At 45.4% G+C, this 21,281-nt stretch overlaps 1 protein-coding gene across 2 annotated transcripts; it reads right to left on the bottom strand.

Moving 5' to 3' along the window:
- Positions 1–6,095: 6,095 nt before the first annotated feature.
- Positions 6,096–17,079, bottom strand: LOC111833475 (uncharacterized). 2 transcript variants are annotated; one of them, XM_023791773.2, is made up of 9 exons: positions 16,754–17,079; positions 15,980–16,285; positions 13,874–13,912; positions 13,668–13,747; positions 13,427–13,520; positions 12,975–13,076; positions 9,362–9,547; positions 8,283–8,395; positions 6,096–6,643 (listed from the first exon to the last, which is right to left on the bottom strand). In XM_023791773.2, exons 1-8 carry the CDS (start codon positions 16,788–16,790, stop codon positions 8,328–8,330), a joined length of 912 nt encoding a protein of 303 aa, XP_023647541.1. In that variant the 5' UTR covers positions 16,791–17,079; the 3' UTR covers positions 6,096–6,643; positions 8,283–8,327. The 2 variants fall into 2 exon arrangements, with proteins under 2 accessions (XP_023647541.1, XP_023647548.1); XM_023791780.2 differs by having other exon boundaries at positions 9,362–9,550; positions 16,754–17,076.
- Positions 17,080–21,281: the final 4,202 nt, after the last annotated feature.

Here is a 21,281-nt window from a genome sequence, read left to right as displayed (position 1 = left end):
GCTTCTTGTGCAGTGTAGAGATTCTTCATAAGTTCAGAGTTGCTGCGGTGCACCTGTTTTTCTAGAAGCTTCTATTGGTTGACATGGTCAGCATGAATCCCAGTATTCCTGCCCATGGCTCGTTGCTCATTTTCCCTCTGGCTTCCCAAATCCAGCTGCTACATCAGTTTTGCTGTTTATGTAGGACTCTAATCTGGTCGACTGTTGATTTCTGTTGGGATGACATTTGTCCTGATGGCCTTTGGCTGTGATATCAACACTGATCTGGTCTCTCATTTACTTGTTGACGGTTGTTGTATATCGGTTGCTGATGTCTTTGCCGTGGAGCTATTCTGTGTCATCTTTCCGTCTCTCCCTCCTCCGACATCCTTTAGCATAACACTTCAGAAGGTCAGAATGTGTTTAAGTCTCACAGATTTGAAAAACCGTCTTCCACGGTTTTCCTTACTTCCTCCTTTGACTTGGCAGATGTAACTTTTTGGAATTTGCAGTTTGTCACCTTTTCAGCTTCTCCTAAAACTTGCACATAAGGAGCGCATGAATCCTCCATGGTTTGATCCTAAGAATGCATGTTCCTGTGACCTTGGCCAGTTTCCCACAGCCTGGTCCCGCTGTCATGGCCGTCCAGGCCGACATGCTGGATGTTTATGCCCTTATTGCGTTTGTACCCAAAGTCCTCAGCCGCCTTCCCACCTACTGTGATCCACCGTTTCCTGTGTAAACACCACTTTCACACTGCATTCGTACTCAAAGGTCACCCTGCGCCTCTGAGGCCTGCTGTGAGGCTGGTGTAGATGCTCCACTTCCAGCCCGCAGCTGCCTTAGCGAGGGGAGGGAGGGCTGACCTGACTTTCAACTGAAGAAAAGTAAATCTTTAGTCAGGGCCTGTAAATCTTTGTTGTACTTTCAGACCAGTTTTCCATGGCACAGTGGTATAGGTGAGAGGCAATGCATCCATCTTCGGGTTCCACATGGGGTTTATTTGAGAAGAATGTGAGAAACCTCCCACCTAATAACAATTTGTATCAGTTCCACAATGTTTCCAGTAGAGGGCAGTAGTGGCTAACAAACTTCATGTTTTACTTGTTTAACTGAGGTTTTTGGTGTAAGTTGTGTTGAACTGCATTACAGCCATCTGCTGCTGGAGTCAGTAACGGGCATCACTGGACAGTTCCTTAAGTGTCTCACAATATTGTGCTCAGCCTTTATGACCTATTAATGTGTCTGATTGTGGACCTTAATGTGTCTGCACCATAATGTCTCATAGTGGTTCTAAATGTGTGTTACAATGTCTCAAGTAAAATACATGAAATCAGGTCCGCCGACTGAGGGGACGGATTAGTGGAGCTGCAAAGCTGCTTGGAGGAGCGGGTGACATCTCAAGCCCAGCCAGAGGCAGTAGAAGATCAGCTGTCGCCGTGCATTTATTTTAGCAGGTGCCTTCATCCAAAACAATGTACAACTGAGAAATTAGGGTCAGCCAGTTCAATAGCCCAACGTCGACCTACCAAAATTAAATACTGAACAAATAACGGCATTAGAGTTACCCCTCTCAATAGTGGAACTTTTTGATGCACTACAACGTATGCCTGACCTATATTTATTGAACCATTGGCAGCAGCAATTCGGAAAAATAATAATATCAAAGGTGTTCAAACAGCAAATATAACCCATAAAATTAGTCTTTATGTGGAAGTTGTATTACTTTTTCTTCAAAATACACAAAAATCTCTCTCTGAGACTATAAGACTCATAGATAAGTTCTCCTTCATCTCAGATTACTCTATTAATTGGAACAAGTCAATTATTCTTCCAGTATCTTGTGACTTCCAGTTCAATCCAACTATCCCACTTCAATCTGGGAACATTAGATACCTGGGTATTAACATTTCTGCCAAGCTGTCAGATCTGGCGCGATTAAATCATAGTTCTCTGCTTAAAAAGTTCGAAGATGACCTTGCACGGTGGAATAATCTGCCCACATCACTTTTGGGAAGAGTAGCAACAATCAAAATGATGATCTTGCCAAAAATTAACTACATGTTCTCAATGGTTCCGAGTCAACCTCCGCTGACTTGGTTCAAATCATTGGACTCCATAATTTCAAAATATCTATGGAAATACAAACCACCACGAATAAGTTTAAAAACTTTAAAGAAAACCCAAAAACTGGGGGTTTGGAGCTTCCTAATTTGTACAAATACTTTCTTGCCAATAGACTGAAATGGACTACGCAAAACAATTTAGACCTTAACTGGCTGGATATCGAGCAAACTTTCTGTAACGATATTCGAATCCAGGACCTGCCATTTATCAGTCATATACTTAAACGACATTGCTGTTTTAAGAGCATCAACATCAGCACATCGTTGACAGCCTGGTGGGAATTTCTTAGAACGAACCAAACTTCAGTGGTCCCATGCAAACTGACACCCATCTGGAACAACCTTGACATCCTGCTAAATAAAAAAATGACAAACTTCCCAACATGGCATAATAAATTAATCATGCGCCTTGAACATATAATCTAAGACAATCGCATGATCTCATTTGACAAAATAGTAGAAACCCATGGCATTGAGAAAAACGATTCAATTCAAGAATATCTTCAACTTAAATCAATAATACATAATAGATGGTGTCGTAAGCAATTAAATCTGGAGCTTTCACCTAAAATAGCAAACTTCCTAATAACTCCAACTAAAAAACTACTATCTAGGATATATGTATCTAGCAGAATTTCATACAACGCTCTCACTCCCTACCCACAAATGGGAAAGGGATTTACTCATCAACCCAGACACTAACTTCTGGAGGCAATTTTGCTTGAATACCTTTCAAATGACTCAGAAGTCCAACCTGCAGCTAATGCAGTGCTAAATTTTACACAGAACGCACTACATAGGGCAAAGGATGTTCGAGATGGGTATCAGAGATACTGACATATGCGTAACTTGTAAGAAGGACGCACCAGATAATTACCTGCATGCTTTCTGGTACTGCACACCGGTCAACGAATTCTGGCAAAGGATTTGTGAAGACTTATCGACACACCTAGGGCATCCCATCCCACCCTCCCCCTCTCTCTGCCTGCTTGGGGACCTCACTAACTCTAATATGGACACGAATAAATCTCACAGTACTAACCATTGCCAAGAAAACAATCCTTCTGAACTGGAAGTCAAAAGAGAGTTTAAACATAACATAAATCTACTCTTAGACTATGTTTCCTCTTATGTCTGCATGTAAGAAAAATCAATTGACAGAATTTGAACATAGTTGGACTCCAGTAATTAATTTTCTAATGTAATGTTGCCGAGATGGGGGTTGGGGGTGGGGGGGGGGCGGCTGGTGGTTGCGATCCTCTGGTGTTCCTCTTGGCTGGGGTCCCGTGGTTGGTGTCTCTGGGTGACTGTTGGCCCGGCCTGCGGCGGACGGTGCGGAGGATGGGGGGTTCTGCCCCCCCCCCCCCCCCCCCCGGGTGGGCGGCACGGTGGGGGGGTCACAGGCGGGACTGGGGGGGCTCCCTGCCCGTTCCCCTTTGCGGGCCTCCTTGTATGGGGGTTGGTGCCCCCTTAGTCCTTCGTGGGCTTCCTCTCGGGTTGGGCGGGTGGTTGTCTCTGGGACGTGTGGCCTTGGGCCCGGGGGTGGGGGGGGGGGGGGCACTGTCACACGCCCCGGTGGCATCAACTACCAGCACATCCAATGACAAATCAGTTCACACCTACACTTGCATATATAAGAATGGGCGCAGACGAGGTTGAGCGATCAGTATCATTATCATTATTACTTTATAGAGTAATTTATAGATATAGAAATTGAAATATACGTGTATGTGTGTTAGGGTTGGGACAACGCGTCGACGTAATCGATTACGTCGACGCGTAAAATACGTCGACGTAAAAAAATCTGCGTCGATGCGTCGTCATTTTCAAAACAGACATGGCGGCAGCGGGTAGCGGCAACATGAGTGAGGCAGTCGCGGTCGACCCAAACCACTCCACCCGAACACGCAGTTCTACAGTATGGGGCTATTTTAACCGAAAACCGAAAACCACTCCAATGCATAACTACTTCATGTAATTAACATGATTGAACTCGCGCACACAGAAATGTGAGAAACAGGAACAAAATGGATTTTTTGTGAATGAAGAGCACTTTTTGCAGAAAGCAAAGTGAATGTTACATTTTGTTTAAGGACACAATTGTTGCTATTTATTTTAAATGTTTTGTTAACTTTTCCTTAATTTTATATATGTTTGCACATTTTATTTCTTGTTAAATGCTATCTCTAATATAAGATGGTACGACTACTACAACTTTATTTTGCAATTTTGTTCATTAAAAGGTCTTCAAATTAAGAAATTTGTGTTTTTCATTGATATACATAAATTAGTAAATGTGAAATTGCTATACAAGTCAAATAATGGGGAAATAATCGATAATCGAATCAAATCGAAATCGAATCGGATTGAAAAAATTAATCGTTAGATTCATCGATGCATCGAAAAATTAATCGCTAGATTCATCGATTAGGAAAATAATCGTTTTGCCCAGCCCTAATGTGTGTATGATCAAATGTGTGTATGTTACATATATATAATACCTATTTGTAACATTATGATTATTATTACTGTTGTTGACATTATTGTTATAATTTTTAATTGTTGTCATCATCAGGCTGCTATTACTGTTTTGTTGTTTGACGTCCTTTTAATGAGTGTTATGTGTGTTATGGTGGTTTGTTCTCTGCATTCCCCTACACTTTGTTGTCTGCATCCCACCTTCATTATTATTATTATTTTTTCTCTCTCCCCATGGTGATTAATGTCTGTTATTGTTATGATTGTCGTTTCTGTGTCCTCCATCCCCACCCCCCCTTTTTTTTGTATAATCGCGGTACTAGGGCGGGTGAGTTCGGAGTGGCCACACTGGAATATCTTTACACTGTAACTTTAATTTAAAATAAAGTTGTCCTCCAAAGAGGGGGGGGGTTAGTTTTAAAAAAACTAGGCCATTGGAGAAATCACTCTGCCAACCAGAAAAATTTGAAGTAATGACCTACATGAGCAACCTTGTGGGGACCGCACACCACACTCTTCATGAAATGCTCCCTTAGTGACCCTGACTGGGTATCATACTCTTCATGAAATGCTCCCTTAGTGACCCTGACTGGGTATCATACTCTTCATGAAATGCTCCCTTAGTGACCTTGACTGGGTATCATACTCTTCATGAAATGCTCCCTTAGTGACCTTGACTGGGTATCATACTCTTCATGAAATGCTCCCTTACTGACTCTGGCCCAGAACTCAGTCTATCCATCTGACTAGCTAGTTTTAACCGGTGCATCTTCAATTTCCGCCCGGCTGCTGCAAACGGAAGTAATGATTCATAGGTGCATGCCATTGTGGACAGAACCGGAAGTGCTAAGCCTGCAGCAGTCCTCCGCAGAGAAGGTGAGGGACGGCATGTTTCAGAGCATGACAGCACTCTGCTCCCTCATCCCAGTTATAATGCTGCTCGTACCCGCGACCGCGGCCTGCCGCTCGCTGAGTTTGCCGTGCACGCCCCTGTCGCCTCCACCCGCCCCCTGCTTCCTGACCATGCCGAGGCTCCACTCTGCCAGCTGCCAGCGTACGCCAGCCGGGTGTGCCCTTCGCCCCCGGAGACCATGGGTCTCGCACGCGGCGCCTGGGAGGAAGCAGATACCGGCAGCCTGGTACAGAAAACCACACGGTCTACAGTAGCTGCGGCGTTCCTTTCAGCTCGGGGCTTGTGGTTACAACGGCAATTAGAGCAAGGAGATGAGATGGATGGTTGGAGGGGCTCCATCGTTTAAAGCCTTTCGACATCTCTATCAGCCTCATCTGCCACCTTTTCCGTTAGTTTTCAAACTGAACCTGAGAGACCAAGTTGAAGTGAATAGGTGTTTTCGCATCTACCTATGTTTTTGGCAGCTGGATGGTAGGATATCAGGCTAGAGTCCAACTCCGCAATCTTCCATCCGATCACTTCAGGCTGGTGTCGCTTCCACACTTACTGGATCACAGTCAGGACAAAGTCACCACTGATTTTCAGGACCGAACAGAGAGTGATGAGTCTCATCTGATCTTTATTGCCCCATGTTCACCTTCAGATGTCTGCAAAACAGACAAGCAAAGCGAAGACACTGCTGTGCTCAAGAGAGGTCTCAAACCTCCAGAGCAGAAGTGACAGCAGACTTTAAAGAGATTGCATAATTTTTACAGAAATTAATTTACAATTCACATCCTTCTATATTCAGCTTTTATGTCTTAAATATAGTTCATTATACACAGAAAAAATAGTTTGTTGCAACAAGTTTTGACTATAAATTGTCATTAGAATGAATTGCAGTCATTTGCACAGTTACATTTACTTCATTGAGAAAAAACATGGCATCGATCCTGTACAAATTTGTCTTCGTGTTTTTAGTGGTTTTCTCCTATCAGCTATTAGCAAAGTGTGCAGCATGTTCATGGAGATGAAACGGAGAGGAGCAGAGCAGAAGGTAGGAGAGCAGGCAGGAGGCCACGGTGCAGGAGGGTCTCGTCAGTTTGGACTGAAATGTGGAGCCAAAGGACTCATGCGTCTCCCTTTAGTTCCGGGAAAGCGGTCAGACCTGGAAGAGAGAGGGAGACAGAATGGAGAGGTGAGTTACACACGAGGATCTCCAGAGGAATGATGTCACACATGTGGGCGACACCTCCCGTCAACAAATATACTGCTCATGAAAATTATGTCTGAAGTAACCATAGTAAAACTGTGATGTTTATCTGCGTGTTGGTGTAGCCATTTCATAACCTCTCTGAAGGTTTGATAGGAACCATCCAATACTGTCATGTGTTTGTTGACTAAACTCCTGTTTAGCTGATCGATACCTCGTCAGATTATTTACTGATGAACTTAATTAAGTGAGAGGCTGGCGAAATGTAGTATATATATGGATTACTGGATTATTGTTGTTTGTACACACTCTATTGTTAGTCTGTTTTCTTTTACTGGGTTTAAACGCTTTTACACAGCATTGTCCTGGAAACTCCCGACTGATGTAAGTAATCCCTTCCACAAACCCATACGTAAGTTAAGTTTTACGCAAGTCAGATTTACCATCCCATACCATTCAGGACACATTATAACAAAAATCACATAAAGCCAAAATATAGTAGCAAAATATCTGGGGGGGGGGGACGTGTGGCTCAGGGGGCTAAGCCTCTGTTCCTGTGATCCTGTGGGCCCTTGAGCGAGGCTCCTAACCCCCAGCTCCCTGGGCCCCTCTGCGGGTGGCTGCCCTTCACTGCAAAGCTCACTCTCACCTACCTGTGTGTTACGGAGAGCAAGATGGTGAAGCAAAAAAGACAATTTTCAAGTCAGTTTTGCTTGAATCAAGAGCCGCCTGTAGTTCAGGCAGCGTGAGGTGTGACCATGCAGAGGGACCCAGGGGAACAGCAGGGAACTAGGAACTAGTTCCTAGAACTTGAAACTAGGAACGCCACCTGTGTGGCACCCTGCATATTCTCAGATACTCAGATCCTCTGTCGGAAATGACATCACATGGGTTTCCCAAACCGTTTTCACTTCTGCAGTATTTGCAGCTTGTGTCACTCTCAGGATGTAAGATTCACTGGGTTACAGCCTAGCGACCTAGACCAGGATCGGCGCTTGGAGAATGGATGGATGGATTACAGGACATGTTCCTGGATCCCATAGAGCACGTCATATAAAGAATAAAAGTCACACTGGTCTCCGAAGCGGAGATAGTTAGCGGGGGTCAGGTTAAGCAGAGGATACCATGTCTGTGAACAACTATCATCTGAACCAGGGGTGGGCAAGCTTATCCTTAAAGGGCCAGTGTGTGTGCGGGTTTTTGGGTAACCTTTAGGTCAGCTGTACATACCCAGGTGTGAGGACTCTTCAGCCAATCGGTCCTCTGATTAGTAATATAATTAGGGAGTTACAGCGAAAACCCGCAAACACAGCGGCCCTTTCGGTGTAAGACTGCCCACCCCTGATTTAGACCAAATATACAGATCTGTTTGAGTTGTATATGCTGTCTTGTACAGAGTGTATTGACACCCAGAAGAGCCTCAAATGGATTAACTCCAATGTAAAGAACACTGTAAATGAGCCCTAATGGCTAATTTGGTCATCACATGTAGGGAACGTCACGACAGAACACCCATAATTCAAAGTGACCTGGTGCATGACCTCACAGATATGAACTGACCACATGGCTGATTTTACAGATACCAGTACCGTACCTTATAAGTTCAAAGTGTGAAGAAAGGTTGAGGGAACCAGCCATGCTATACGGGCTCATCCAGGCTGATCTCGGTGAAGATCTCAGCACCAGAGGGAACCGCCGTAGGAAAGTCTGCAAAAGGAACCGTGATAGAGAGAAATGAAAGTGCCATTCAGGCCGAGATGCCAGCTACCTGTGCGTTTGTGGTAAAATCACTATGGTTCACCATTATGGTGATCCAGAGGCAGGAATGCCAGGAAGGGGTGGTCTCTAGCTTAATGTGATCACAAGATTGCCAGTTCAGATTCTTTCGTTGGCAGAGTGATTGTCCGTCTGTTTGACCCTGATTTCTCAAAAGCAAGGCGTGCATGCACTCTACATGCGTGACTGTCTAAGGCGTGCATGCGTTCTACATGCGTGATTGTCTAAGGCGTGCATGCGTTCTACATGCGTGACTGTCATTTTGCTGATAACCTCTCTCTGTACTATAACACCGAAAAACACAACATCTTTCCTCAGCATCCTTCATTTCCCAGGAGTCACCAGTATTGAAGTTAGATTAATGCAAAGGCTACAGTCTAGGTCTCTGGAAATCAGGGGCCCCGTTCCTCCTGCATTTTAAATTCTCTGTAGTCTCTCTTTCGGCTCTATAAAATAGCTGAAGTGGCTCTCTTGGGGCCCCTAGCCATGTCAGCCTGGGGCCCCCATAGAGGTGATCTGTCCCTGACTGCAGTGACTTTTTGTCACCATCTGCAGTGAAATGTCAAGGCCAGTTTGCATCCAGCTCCTTTTAGGGTTGCAGTGAACCTGGAGCTTATCAGCGGCAGGGGGAGCAGGGACACCTTGTGAGTCCATCATAGAGACGACACACATCTGCAATGTGGGTGGAGACCCACGTGCAAACTCCACCCATACGGCGCCAGAGTGGGCACTAAACATGCCACCTGCATACAACTGCATGTCTTTGAACTCTGGGAAAACGACCATCACTCCCAATGAAATACAATGATAGTTCGCAATACAAAATAAATAAATGAAGGATACAGAAGGTGACCCTGGCGAGTCCGGATACAGCCCATGGGCCCTTGGTGTACAGACCTGGGCTGGACGGCAGCCTGCCCCCAGCGTTGTTGTTATTTTCATTCTGTGGCTCCCCCAGGGTGTCCGTGAAGGTGTCGCTGGATTGGTTGGCTTCTCCGTCAATCAGGTTGAAGTTGAACTCAAGAGGCTTCTCTTTGGGCGTCAAGGCAATCTGGGAGCCAAAGCTGTCCGACTTTTCTGAATCTACTGTGAAGCAACGACAGAGACCGACATCACTGCCTCCGGAACATTCTAAGCAGCTGCCATTATACGCCAAAGCTGAATTTTCCAAATTGATTTGTGGTGTGGTGCCTTGTTCAGGGGCAACGTGTGGCTCAGCAGTCAGAATATAGTGTTTCTGACCAGAAGATTGGTGGGTCAAATCCCAGGCTTGGCAGAGTTATAGCACCATTGGGTGCTTGACTGAGGTCCTTAAGCCCCAGTTGTTTTGACCCCCCCTTCTCACTGCTGCTTTGTCTGATAAATAAACGTAAGTCTCCTGAAACTGCAGACAAACTGCACTGACATCCCCATAGAAGAATAAATCTGCCAGCAGACGAGTGGAAGTTGTGTGGGCAGGAAGTGGGCTGAAGCGGGGCATCCTGCTGGCAGAGAGTGCCCCCGGGGCTTCTGGGTAAATACACAACTACGAGGTGTCAGAATGAGTGACCTTGGGTATTCTGGGTAAATACACAACTACGAGGTGTCAGAATGAGCGACCCCGGGGCTTCTGGGTAAATACACAACTACGAGGTGTCAGAATGAGCGACCTTGGGGATTCTGGGTAAATACACAGCTATGAGGTGTCAGAATGAGCGACCCCGGGGCTTCTGGGTAAATACACAACTACCAGGTGTCAGAATGAGCGACCCTGGGGATTCTGGGTAAATACACAACTACGAGGTGTCAGAATGAGCGACCTTGGGGATTCTGGGTAAATACACAGCTATGAGGTGTCAGAATGAGCGACCTTGGGGATTCTGGGTAAATACACAACTACGAGGTGTCAGAATGAGCGACCCTGGGGATTCTGGGTAAATACACAACTACGAGGTGTCAGAATGAGCGACCTTGGGGATTCTGGGTAAATACACAGCTATGAGGTGTCAGAATGAGCGACCTTGGGGATTCTGGGTAAATACACAGCTATGAGGTGTCAGAATGAGCGACCTTGGGGATTCTGGGTAAATACACAACTACGAGGTGTCAGAATGAGCGACCCCGGGGCTTCTGGGTAAATACACAACTACGAGGTGTCAGAATGAGCGACCTTGGGGATTCTGGGTAAATACACAGCTATGAGGTGTCAGAATGAGCGACCTTGGGGATTCTGGGTAAATACACAGCTATGAGGTGTCAGAATGAGCGACCCTGGGGATTCTGGGTAAATACACAACTACGAGGTGTCAGAATGAGCGACCCTGGGGATTCTGGGTAAATACACAGCTATGAGGTGTCAGAATGAGCGACCCTGGGGATTCTGGGTAAATACACACCTTTAATTACATTTGTTGTGGCTAATGCAGAGACTTCGACATAGAGTGTAAGCTCAGGGCTCGTAAAATCGCTAGCCTGTCGTCCTGGGACAGTCAAGTTCTCCCGTCAGGCTACCAAAGTGTAACAACACCCTGCCCTTGAGTAAAATAAAACTCCTTCCTTTATTTGCCTTTTCTGCTTATTTGACTAGCTATTTGGAGGAAAAAATTTGATCACCAGGGTTGCCAACACTGTTCAGCTGTCTGGCGTAAGATTTTCAGTTCACACACATTTACATGTATGTACAGTTTTATTACCTTGTACATTGTCTGTAGAGTTTGGAAACTATATCAACACTTTTCATGTAGCTAATTTTAGGTTTATAATGGAATAATATAAATTTGCCATAAGTTTTCTTGCGTGAGTGTAAAAGTCTGAAAGTGTGTCATGCCAGAAGCATGAGAGTCAGCAACCCTGGACTGCTGAAGGAACGAGTTGCTAATTGTAATGTTGGTTTGTCCGTTAGGAAGTTTAAGTCTGATTTATAGGAGGGTTACATTTTATCAGGAAATTGCCTTGCACTGCCATTTTGGTGCATTGTCGGTGATGGTAATTGAGTACTCCAAGCACGTTAATGCACGCAGGTTAAGTATGGCTTTATTATCACACCAGTTACATTCAGTACACTGCACATGATGATGTGAAATTACGTTTTATATATATGTTTTATATACATTATATAAAAGCAAACGATATAAAGAGGAAACGGATATTACTGGTTGGGATCCATAGACAGCGAAAGCATCATGGCTGTGAGCCACCTGCTGTGCGATATGAGGATCAATTGTTTTAAAACGTCGTGCGTAAAACTGAGGCAACTAAAAGTCTGTAGATTTAATTTCTTTATTTCTGGCTGGCAAATAAACTGCGGAGGAAGACGTGTGGCCGAAATATTTCAGTTTATTTATCACAACACGAGGCGGAGTTGTTAGTTTCTTCACCGGTGTCTTGTTTCCCTGTGTCCTTGTTGATTGGCTGCCAGTTGATTGGCTGCCAGTTGATTGGCTGCCAGTTGATTGGCTGCCAGTCCTCGCTATCATTGTATTTAAGTCCCTGCCTTTTTTCACTTCCTCTGTTGGTCATTGTGTTAGAATGCTCCTGTTTGCTATGTCTGTTACTCTGCATTACTACTTTCACTTTGTAGGTAATTTGTGGTTCTTTTAGGAGTGTTAGTAATTAGTTTACCTACAGTTATAGGGTAGAATTGGCAGATACTTGAGGGTTCGGCCACAGTGACAAGCAAAGGTGCAAACTGGAGCTGTTTTTATCTGACAGTGTGGTCCGGTGGAACCTGTCATAAGTTCGCTGCTGGTGCTCAGTTATCGTTACTTCATAGTGGCTGGTTTGTCTAACATGAAATGATAAGAATGGTCTTTAGGATAAGATTCCGCATCAAATTTTTAAAAACATTTATCTTCTGTGAGTAACTCAGTTACTACTGAAGTACAATCGTGAACAAATATAGTAGCTGCATAAAATACCATTATGGTTGATCAATGATAAACATGAGATCAGTACATAACTAACACTTAGTTACTGGTTAATTAATACATTAAGTAAGAGTGTACTACTACATTATCTGTGCTCTCAAGGGTTACTGGAAAATGTTACAGTTTTCTAATTCAGTAAGTTATATTGTGCCAGTCAATGCTGTTTTATAAAGCTCAGGCCCACTGCACCTGTACCAGAGGAGGAAGCCCCAGATCCCACTGCACGTCCCACTCCGTTTACTACTGGCTGCTACTTCAAGCAACACAGTGCTTTATATGCAGCTTCAGGCAGCTCGTAACGACACTTTTCACCCATATCCTACAGACTGTTGTGGGAAACAAGTCATAGACCACAAGCAATTTGAAGTTAGCTGTTCTGGGCTCCTCCCTCCCAAAACGGGGGCTTGGGGGGGGGGGGTCTCATTTGATGTACAAACACGCACTGAGTGTGTGCAGATGCTGCAGACCACGCTCAGTGCGAGGGAACACTACTGTGAGGTGAGATGATGTGAGCAGAACAATGGCCTCGGTTGAGAGAAGCGCCCGGTGAGCCAGGCATAGGCCCGGAACCTTCCGGATTGGGAGCCTCACGGACTGCACCCTACCGTCCTCAGGGCCCCTTGTCTCCTCTCCAGCCTGCAGCTCGCTCTCCCCGGGGGTCACGTCGCTCTCGTCTTTGGCAACGTATTCGAAGTCTGCAGGTTTCTCTACACGGAAGCGAGAGCATGTGAGGGCAAGCAGCTGGCTTCTCCTCACCCCACAGCCTCTCACGACTCATTATAAGATGCATGGGTCATAGCAGCATGTCGGCATCGAGTGACACCTTCACACGAATATTTCTGAGGAGAAGATGCGTCCATATTGAATTTAAATTCTCATATTCTAATGTGCATATTAACTTACAAACAAACAAATAAATAAATGTGTCCCATAAAATCTTTCACACCCCTTCTGATCCTGGATCTATCTTTCCCTGCTACACGTTCTGTTATTTTGGTCCCTTGAGGTTGACTTCACATCATGTTCTTTTCAGAAGAGTAGTGACAATGATAATTACCATCATTTTGGTTGGGTGCAAACACTCCTCCTTGGCCCACAGAGCTTAAAGGAATGTCAACCTCGTCTTTCTGGTACAAGTCAAAAGAGTATTGCTGGAAAATGAGCAGAACGTGAATATCAGAGAGCCGCTTTCCAAGACGGCTGACAGCTTCCTCTTTTGCATCTGAGGCATTTACAGTGAGATGGTCCAGTGGTGCGAGAGAAATCAGGCAATCCTAGAAGGTGTGAAAATGCCTTACCCTCGTTTTCTTGCGTATATACCAAATTACGACGATCAGAATACCGATGATGGCCATGAAAAAGATTAGAATGAGAACTCCTGTGACAAAAAATTGTAAGACGTGTCAAAAGATGTTGACCGTGTGAGAAAGGCAGTGTGGCAGTGTGGCAGTGTGAGAAAGGCAGTGTGGCAGTGTGGCAGTGTAAGCCAGCGAACAGCCCTCACCTAAGACGATGTTGCCATTCTCTGCGTTGGTTGCACGTTCTGTGGAGGGAACCAACAACATCATTAAACCGATTCTGGACAAATAACCACGACTCGCAGATAGACCATTCATTCACTCAAAGGGTCCGTGATCAAGCTGAACCTTAACAAACACAAGTTGTGGGGGTGTAAAGGATGTTATATTCTGCCTACTGAGGGCAGAATAACAGAGCTGAGGCACCTGAGTAATTTGTGGACCTGTAAGGTCAAAGGTCACTGGTCTGGGTGACAAATTAACATGATGCGCCTTGAATATTTTGACTGGGGAGCATTGTAGGCATGTTCATGGGAGTTTTACTTGCACAAAAATGTTCTGAGGGCAGAAGGAAAAATGATTGGTCCAGAGAGATAACCAATCAGATTGTAGAGGAGGTGGGTCAAGGGCAACTAGAGGACACAGAATCAACCAATCAGATGTCTTGCTCCCGCCTCCTCTAGTTGCGTGGAGACACCTCCTCTACAATCTGATTGGTAATCTCTCTGAACCTATAATTTTTCCTTCTGCCCTCAGAGCATTTTTGTGTAAACAAAACTCCCATGAGCTTTGGACACTATAAAGAGAAAGAATTATCTTAGAATTAAAATAATGACTTCATAAAAGCAGAGTGGTCCTCCTGGGATGAGCAGAACATTATGAAGAGATCTCTGCAGATGCATTGAGAAACAGACCTACACACGTCTTTAAATAAGCACTTCCATTCATGAGTAACACTAATGTCACAGCTCCCCGCCAGTGCTGCAGGTTCAGTGCGGACACCAAAACACTGAAGCATCAAAAATTACAAATACATAATTTTTAAATTAAATCTATATAAGGAGTATATCTGAATATGTATATCACAAACAGAAAACGACACCGATAACTAAATTATTGGCATTAGTACTAGATTACTAAATAACTAGCAGTACTCAGTAGTACAAATACAAATTCCACGTCTACATCAGTGATAATTTGCTTGCATTCTGACCAGGCAGCTCATTGCTCCCAAGGCAGCTAATTCAACCCTATAAGCAGCATCACTGGTCTGCTGGACCAAAGTCCACTGCCAGTGCACTAACAAGCATTTTCATTTTGACTGGGTTCTCTGATTTGTCACATGCAAACTGCCTTCTGATTTTCCTTCTTAAACAAGAGACTGATGATCGAGCGTTAAAGTTAATCTGGCTGAACACTTAAATGCCCCAGCAGCTTTGACATCATTGTGGTGACCCTAAAGGAAATGAAATCTCTATGTGAGACCTGCTCAGAGTCGCCGTCTCTACGGCACTGACATAAATATTTGCTTGGATGCTGGTTCAGCATGAATCTAATTCATTTGAAACAATACATGCTCTCATTTTAGATCAGTGGTTACCAACGCATCGATAACGATTTAGCCCTCACCGTAACTAAAGACTGGTGCCCTCAGTTTTAAATGAAAGATTTAATCGAAGTTCAAAGGCTGCATAATGTTATAGGGAGCAGGTGGCTGTACACTGCACCCAAATGCCACCCAAAACTGAATCCAACAAGGAGGTATCTCTCATTTTGTTTGCACCATCCAACTTTTTGGCGCCAAGATTTGAACGCAAACACTGACATTTTCTTGGTAAATTTACAGAAGAAGCAGCAGGAATATCTCTACGCTCTCTGGACGTCCTTTCCTACACAGTTCAAATTTTTGCTTCCTCTCAGCTCCTAGCACCTGTACCAGGTATTCGGTGTTCCTGATTGGTGGGGAGCTGGGAGGGAGCAAAAACGTGGTCTGTCCGGGGTTCCCCGAGGACTGGGTTGGGAAACACTGCACTATATGGACAAATGCTCTTCTGGATGAATGGGCAAAAATTTCCAGAGACACACTCCGTAGTCCTGTGGAACGCCTTCCACAAGGCCAATTCCATAATGATGCATGTGGATTTACAATGGGACGTGATAAAAGTTCCTATAGATGTAATGGCCAGGTGTCCCAATACTTTTGTCTATATAGTCTACTTTCAGTGCTGTTTTTAGCACCAGAGAAACCCAAACCCTTGAGAAAAAGCCTTGTCCTACAACAAGACGACTCAATGAAGTGCACCTCTTCTTACCGGGGGTCGTGCTGGTCAAGCTGTCTTTGCCGGAGTTTTCCCTGGCAGGGACACTCATCATCCGGCTCGTCTGATTGCTGCCCAGGCTTGACATGGTCACAGCTGCCGTCGTACCGTTTGACATTCCATCCTTACCAGTGGTGGAGTTAAAGTGCAGGCCAGTGGTACTGGCCGCCAGGGACGTCCAGCTGACGGAGTGATTGTGTCCAGTGCCAGCCGTCGGAGTCGCTGTCCCCGGGCCTGAGCTGCTCACGTTTTGTGATGCATGACCGTTACCCACGACAGCGGCCAGCAGCAGCAGAACACCTGCCGAATACAGAGCACACACCTTAACAGCAAGATGGTCCATTTTATCCCCATTTTCCATAAAAAAACAGATAAATTTTGCACTTATATGATGCAGCGATGAGAGATCGGCCTGCCCCTCACCCACGAGCCAACAACAACATTTCAGATACCTGCTTTCATTTCAAGGTTAAACAACTACTAAACTACTTAAAAATCTCTGAAATTACAAACAAATCTTTTTAGAATTATATTCAGAAGTTACTCCATGAAAAAGACGCATGCCTGGAAAACAGTTTAAACATTTGGAAAGAAGAACATTTTCATCATTTTGGCGTGCCACTAAATTTTTTCTTTAAGAAGGTCGAATTCCTCACACTGCACGAGTTAACATTTTGCCATTTACAGTTCAGTTGTCTGATGCTCCTAACCGGCAGGATTTAAGTTGCTATGATTTTAAACGCAAGGAGAGCTTTCATAAAAACTTACCGAGTTTTTTATAGTGACTGATGCAAGTTTGGAGCATTTTGATAAGCAGTATTGTGTACAGGGTGACTGGATGAGCATGTGCTCCTTACAGAGAAATCAAGTGATGCACGATGGCAGTGACAGGAAACGGGGCGGCGACAGCGCGTCACGCGCCTGCATCTAGCCGTTTGACCGCAGCGGGGCTCCCTTTCTGTTCTCCGCGCGGATTCGTTTACGTATCACTTTATGCACTTTCACAGTATTTAAAAGAACCCTTTCATTCGTCAAAAGTTTTTCATCGGCTTTGTAATATGTATAATGCCAAAGGAAAAGGTATTATATTACGACATGCCATTAGAATAAGTAGTACTGTAAAAATACCGTAAAATGTCTCGATAGAGCAGGGAGACGGACTTTTTAAAGTGATTCCTAGCCAGGCCCCACTCCCACCTGCTTTAGTTGGTGCACCGCCTAGCAGTGAGAGCTTTGACAGCCGGCTCCTCCGCGGCCTCCTGACGCTTTTATTGCTTGTCGCTAGGGGGCTGCATAAGCAAAAGAATTTCAGAGAAAAACTGATTGCAAGACAGTGACATGAATCTTAATCCCGTAAACGTATTGCTTTGATTTCGAAACAAACGCGCACGGCTATTTGAATGTGCAGTTGACATTTCCCTAAGGGTTGTTCGCTGGACAAAAAATATAGAAAATCGCTGATACTTAAGATGCCCAAGCTGGGACAAATTTAACAGCTGGAAGGCTCATTGGATTAATGTGGGTGTGTGTTATTAGAAATTGCTAACTTACCCTGATTTAATATTACATTTATGATTATAGAGTAACTATGTTGTTTAAGCTTTTGCTGTTCGTGATTAACGGGATTTTCCAATATGCTACGGGGAAACATCAAATATCTATTAAGATATTGTCTAAAATAAAACATGTTCTGTTCAGTAACATGGGAATTAAATGTCTGAATTGAAAAACAGTCTGGGAGGAACATTTTTCCCTCTGATGTGGAAAGTGAGTTTGGGTCAGCGGAGGTCAGTGAGGAACAGCACTAGGGGAGAGAGCTAAAGTATTGAGAGGAGGGGGGGGGGGGGGTCATTAATCGCCGTTTATTTCACCATGTCAGAAGTAATCAGTAAAAGGACAAGAAGGAGCCGGTTACCCTCCCTCCCACTACTTCACGGGGGGGTCCTGGCTGCCAGGTCCCTTGTGAGGCATCTAAACCCAGTCCTGCACCGGTTATTGTCACATCAGAGCGGGACAGGCTTGTTCCGCCCCCTGAATGAGCTAATCACTCTCCTGGAGGTGTCGGGGGGGCTGACGACCACCCACTCTGAGCCGGGAAATTCACAGCCACTTTATGATGTGGCTCCTCAGGGCAGCACTCCATAAAGGAGCCGGATTGTTTGGCCAGAACATCCAGCGAGGGCCGCGCAGTAAACACCGTTAGCGCGCCGCATTAGCGATCGCCGCAACTTTTATTTGCGGCAGAATTTAGCTCATTTTAACGAACGTGTGTGGAAGGAAGAAATCAGGGGAATGGCATCCAGCTTCACGGACTCCTGAGGAGGGGACACCTCCGAAAATATTTCATGGAATAAGAAACAGCAGCTCGGAGACGGATTCCGTTTCTGGAAGATTTCAGTCCTGTGTCAAGGCTCACTTTGGGTTTAAAACACAGCAAACTAAGAAAGAACAACGTTTAGGGGAAAATGAAGCTACTTTGCCAGCCTTTGCCAAGGCCTAAGGAAAGAGACGATCTTGTACTCTGTGTAAACAAATTGGTCAGCCAGTGAATCCTAAAATGACTTTTGCACAATGCTCACTGCTCGCACGTTGTACACGTATCACACAGGTTTGAAACAACGAGGCATTTAGCGGAAACGCTGAGAAGGGAAACAGGAGAATGAGGAACCAGAAATGCCTCGTCCAGGAACACAAACAGTCCATTTCGAAGCTTCACCCCTGACAATACAACATTTTGTCTACTGTGGTTTTATGTAATGGATTCTGCTCGCTGATATCTATGCATACTTCTGCTCTGTGTTTTGAAAGCTGTAGATTAGCGCTGTGTGATAGCAGCCCACAGTACTGAGCACTGCACTGGTGACTCCTACAGGATGTCATCAGCAATTGCAACTCGTCTATTATCTTTGGATCTAAAGTCTATTAGTCTTTTATCTAAAGTGACAAAGAACTAACAGCAGGGTCAGACAGTCCTTGGAGCAGCTGGGGTTTAAGGGCCCTGCTCAGGGGCTCAGCGGTGACATCACTCTGCAAGGTGACATCACTCTGCAAGGTGACATCACTCAGCCGATCTGAATCCGTCCTATCCCACAGAACCTTAATGTTTGCATTAAACGTGAACAGGTACCCAGAAGGTGTCCGTTTTTGGGGTGTGGATTTCTGCCGTGGGATGAGACCTGCTCTGCCTGTGAAGGACTTTCCAGTTGCATCTTCCTAATTAAGGTTGTCGGGGGGGGGTTCAGTTATGGACAATGCTGAATGTCAGAGATACCCAACAACCAGAATGCAGGACTTTAACCCACATGTAACCCAAATATCGAATGGCTGCCACCTTCCCCCCCAGCAAGCACACAATGTGCTTTGGAGATCAGTGGGAAGATGGGGCCTGAATCTCCAGCTTAAACCCCAGCCTGCTGCCAGGAGGGTCTAAGTCCACCAGCCGCTGTAATCGCCAAGGCTCAGAACCTGAACCATCAATATTTCCAGCTTCACACCCTCAGCAGGCCCAGAGCCAGCGCTCCACTGATCTCCTCCCCACGTCCGGAATGTTCTTCCGACATTCCTCAGTGAAAGTCAGCATGTGCCGCAATATCGGATGTCACTGCTGAACAGGTTGGGCGTGGTGTGGCATGTTCCAGATAATTAAAGGCACCCCCCAGTTCCTTAAATGATGAGGGGGAGGGGGGTTGATTGGGTTTGCAGGGACCTTAGTGTCACCAAGCTCACACCAAACGGGACCTACAGCAGGAAGGTGACACACAAAATAAATGCCGACAGCATCTACATGCTACACTAGAAGATCTCATGGACCACCATGGATGTTGGTCTGTCCTTGTGGTGCCTTGAAAGAAGGATCAGACACAAAGGGGCATCTGCTTTGTCTCTCCATGAGCCGCCGGGACTTTTCACCTGTAGACGTTCCTAAAATGATGGTGGGGCGAGGGACCCTTCGGGGAGCATGACCCGCATCTACTGCCTTCGTGTGCCAAGCTGCTCCAAAACCGGCCCCTTAGACGTGCAGAGTCTCCCGAGGTCAGCGGGAAGTCCAGCATGAACCAGGGAGCTGCCAGCGCCATCTAAAACAAACCTCGTTTATGCGTCAAAATAGAGTTAAGCTGATTGGGGAGACAGGAGTCATGTGGGGTTGCCATGGCGTCGGGCAGGCCAATAAACAAAGAGCGGACAGGGCAGAGGACGTGGCTGGTGGGAGGGAACGCCCCTGTCTGTCATCACTACATCATAAAGTGCTGCTTTTTCTACCCAAACTGCTCGTCCAATTGGACAAACACATCAAGGCTCACTGCTGTTTACTGCCCCTGAGCAAAGCGGGCTTAGATATCCAGCGTGGGGTCTACCACACCCCTCCACCCTGCGGGAAAGCCCAGCCGTCCGGTAGGTGACCGGAGGCCACGCCAACGCGGGCACGTGGTGCCAGGCTTCCGGAAGGCTGCGTGGGCTTCCCAAGGCGTCCCCGCGGCAGGCGGCATGAAGGCCAGCTCTGTCTGCCCTGCTGAGAACGAGGAACCTCACAGACCTCTGAGGGCTTTTGTCCACCCATGCCGAGGCCTCCTTGTTGATCTGAGGTCCACCAAAACATACAATTGCAGATTAATGAACAAACTTGTTTTCTAATTAACCTTTTTTTATTATTTTTTTAAAAAAAAACCTTTTAACATTTTTTTTCCAATAAATAAAATCAAATTTCTTCATTTATTTTTATTTCTTAAATACTTTTCTATGAGTCATTTTCTCTAGTTAACATTTCAATGTTTATGTGATGCTTGTAATGCCACGTTAAGCCCTGTGAGTGAGCCGGCGTTGAATTCTCTTCACTGGCCATATAAAAGGGGACAAAGGAATCGCTTTTGAAAAGCTCCGTCTCCAAACTCAGCAGTCTTCAGGACTCGGATCCGTGAAGCTGGACAGGAGGTATGAATAGCAGGAACTCATGCACCGTCCTGTGAAGCATTAACCGGGGGGGGGGGGGGGGGGGGCTGGCTTCTCCAAGGCATCTCTGTTAATAATGGCTCCCAAATGCTTGGGAGAGAGTAAAATGTATTTTGCTCACTATTATAATGCACATGAGTATATTTTCTGATTCAAATGTTTTTTTTTTTTTTCAGTCTGTGGTGAATGTAAATAACTAAGAAGCATCCCCTGACCTGCACCTGTGCCCACGGACCTCACAGAAGGTGAACAGATGCTTTCCGGCACTTTCCAAATGGTCTCCTTCACATGGTAGTAATAAGGAGATGGGATGTTGTTCCCACATCGCATCTGCTGCGTGTAGCCGCTG

The sequence above is a fragment of the Paramormyrops kingsleyae genome, chromosome 12 (genome assembly GCF_048594095.1).
Source record: "Paramormyrops kingsleyae isolate MSU_618 chromosome 12, PKINGS_0.4, whole genome shotgun sequence".
NCBI classification, from domain to species: domain Eukaryota; kingdom Metazoa; phylum Chordata; class Actinopteri; order Osteoglossiformes; family Mormyridae; genus Paramormyrops; species Paramormyrops kingsleyae.
This window is presented reverse-complemented; position numbering and strand designations above follow the sequence as displayed.

What these genes read in the sequence shown, in the direction of transcription:
- LOC111833475 (XM_023791780.2), bottom strand. Translation starts at nt 16,790, where the DNA reads ATGCTCCAAACTTGCATCAGTCACTATAAAAAACTCG. An exon ending in CTTGACCAGCACGACCCCCG is followed by an intron (nt 13,913 to 15,979) that starts GTAAGAAGAGGT and finishes TTCCCTCCACAG; the next exon opens with AACGTGCAACCAACGCAGAG. An exon ending in GAATGGCAACATCGTCTTAG is followed by an intron (nt 13,748 to 13,873) that starts GTGAGGGCTGTT and finishes TTTTTGTCACAG; the next exon opens with GAGTTCTCATTCTAATCTTT.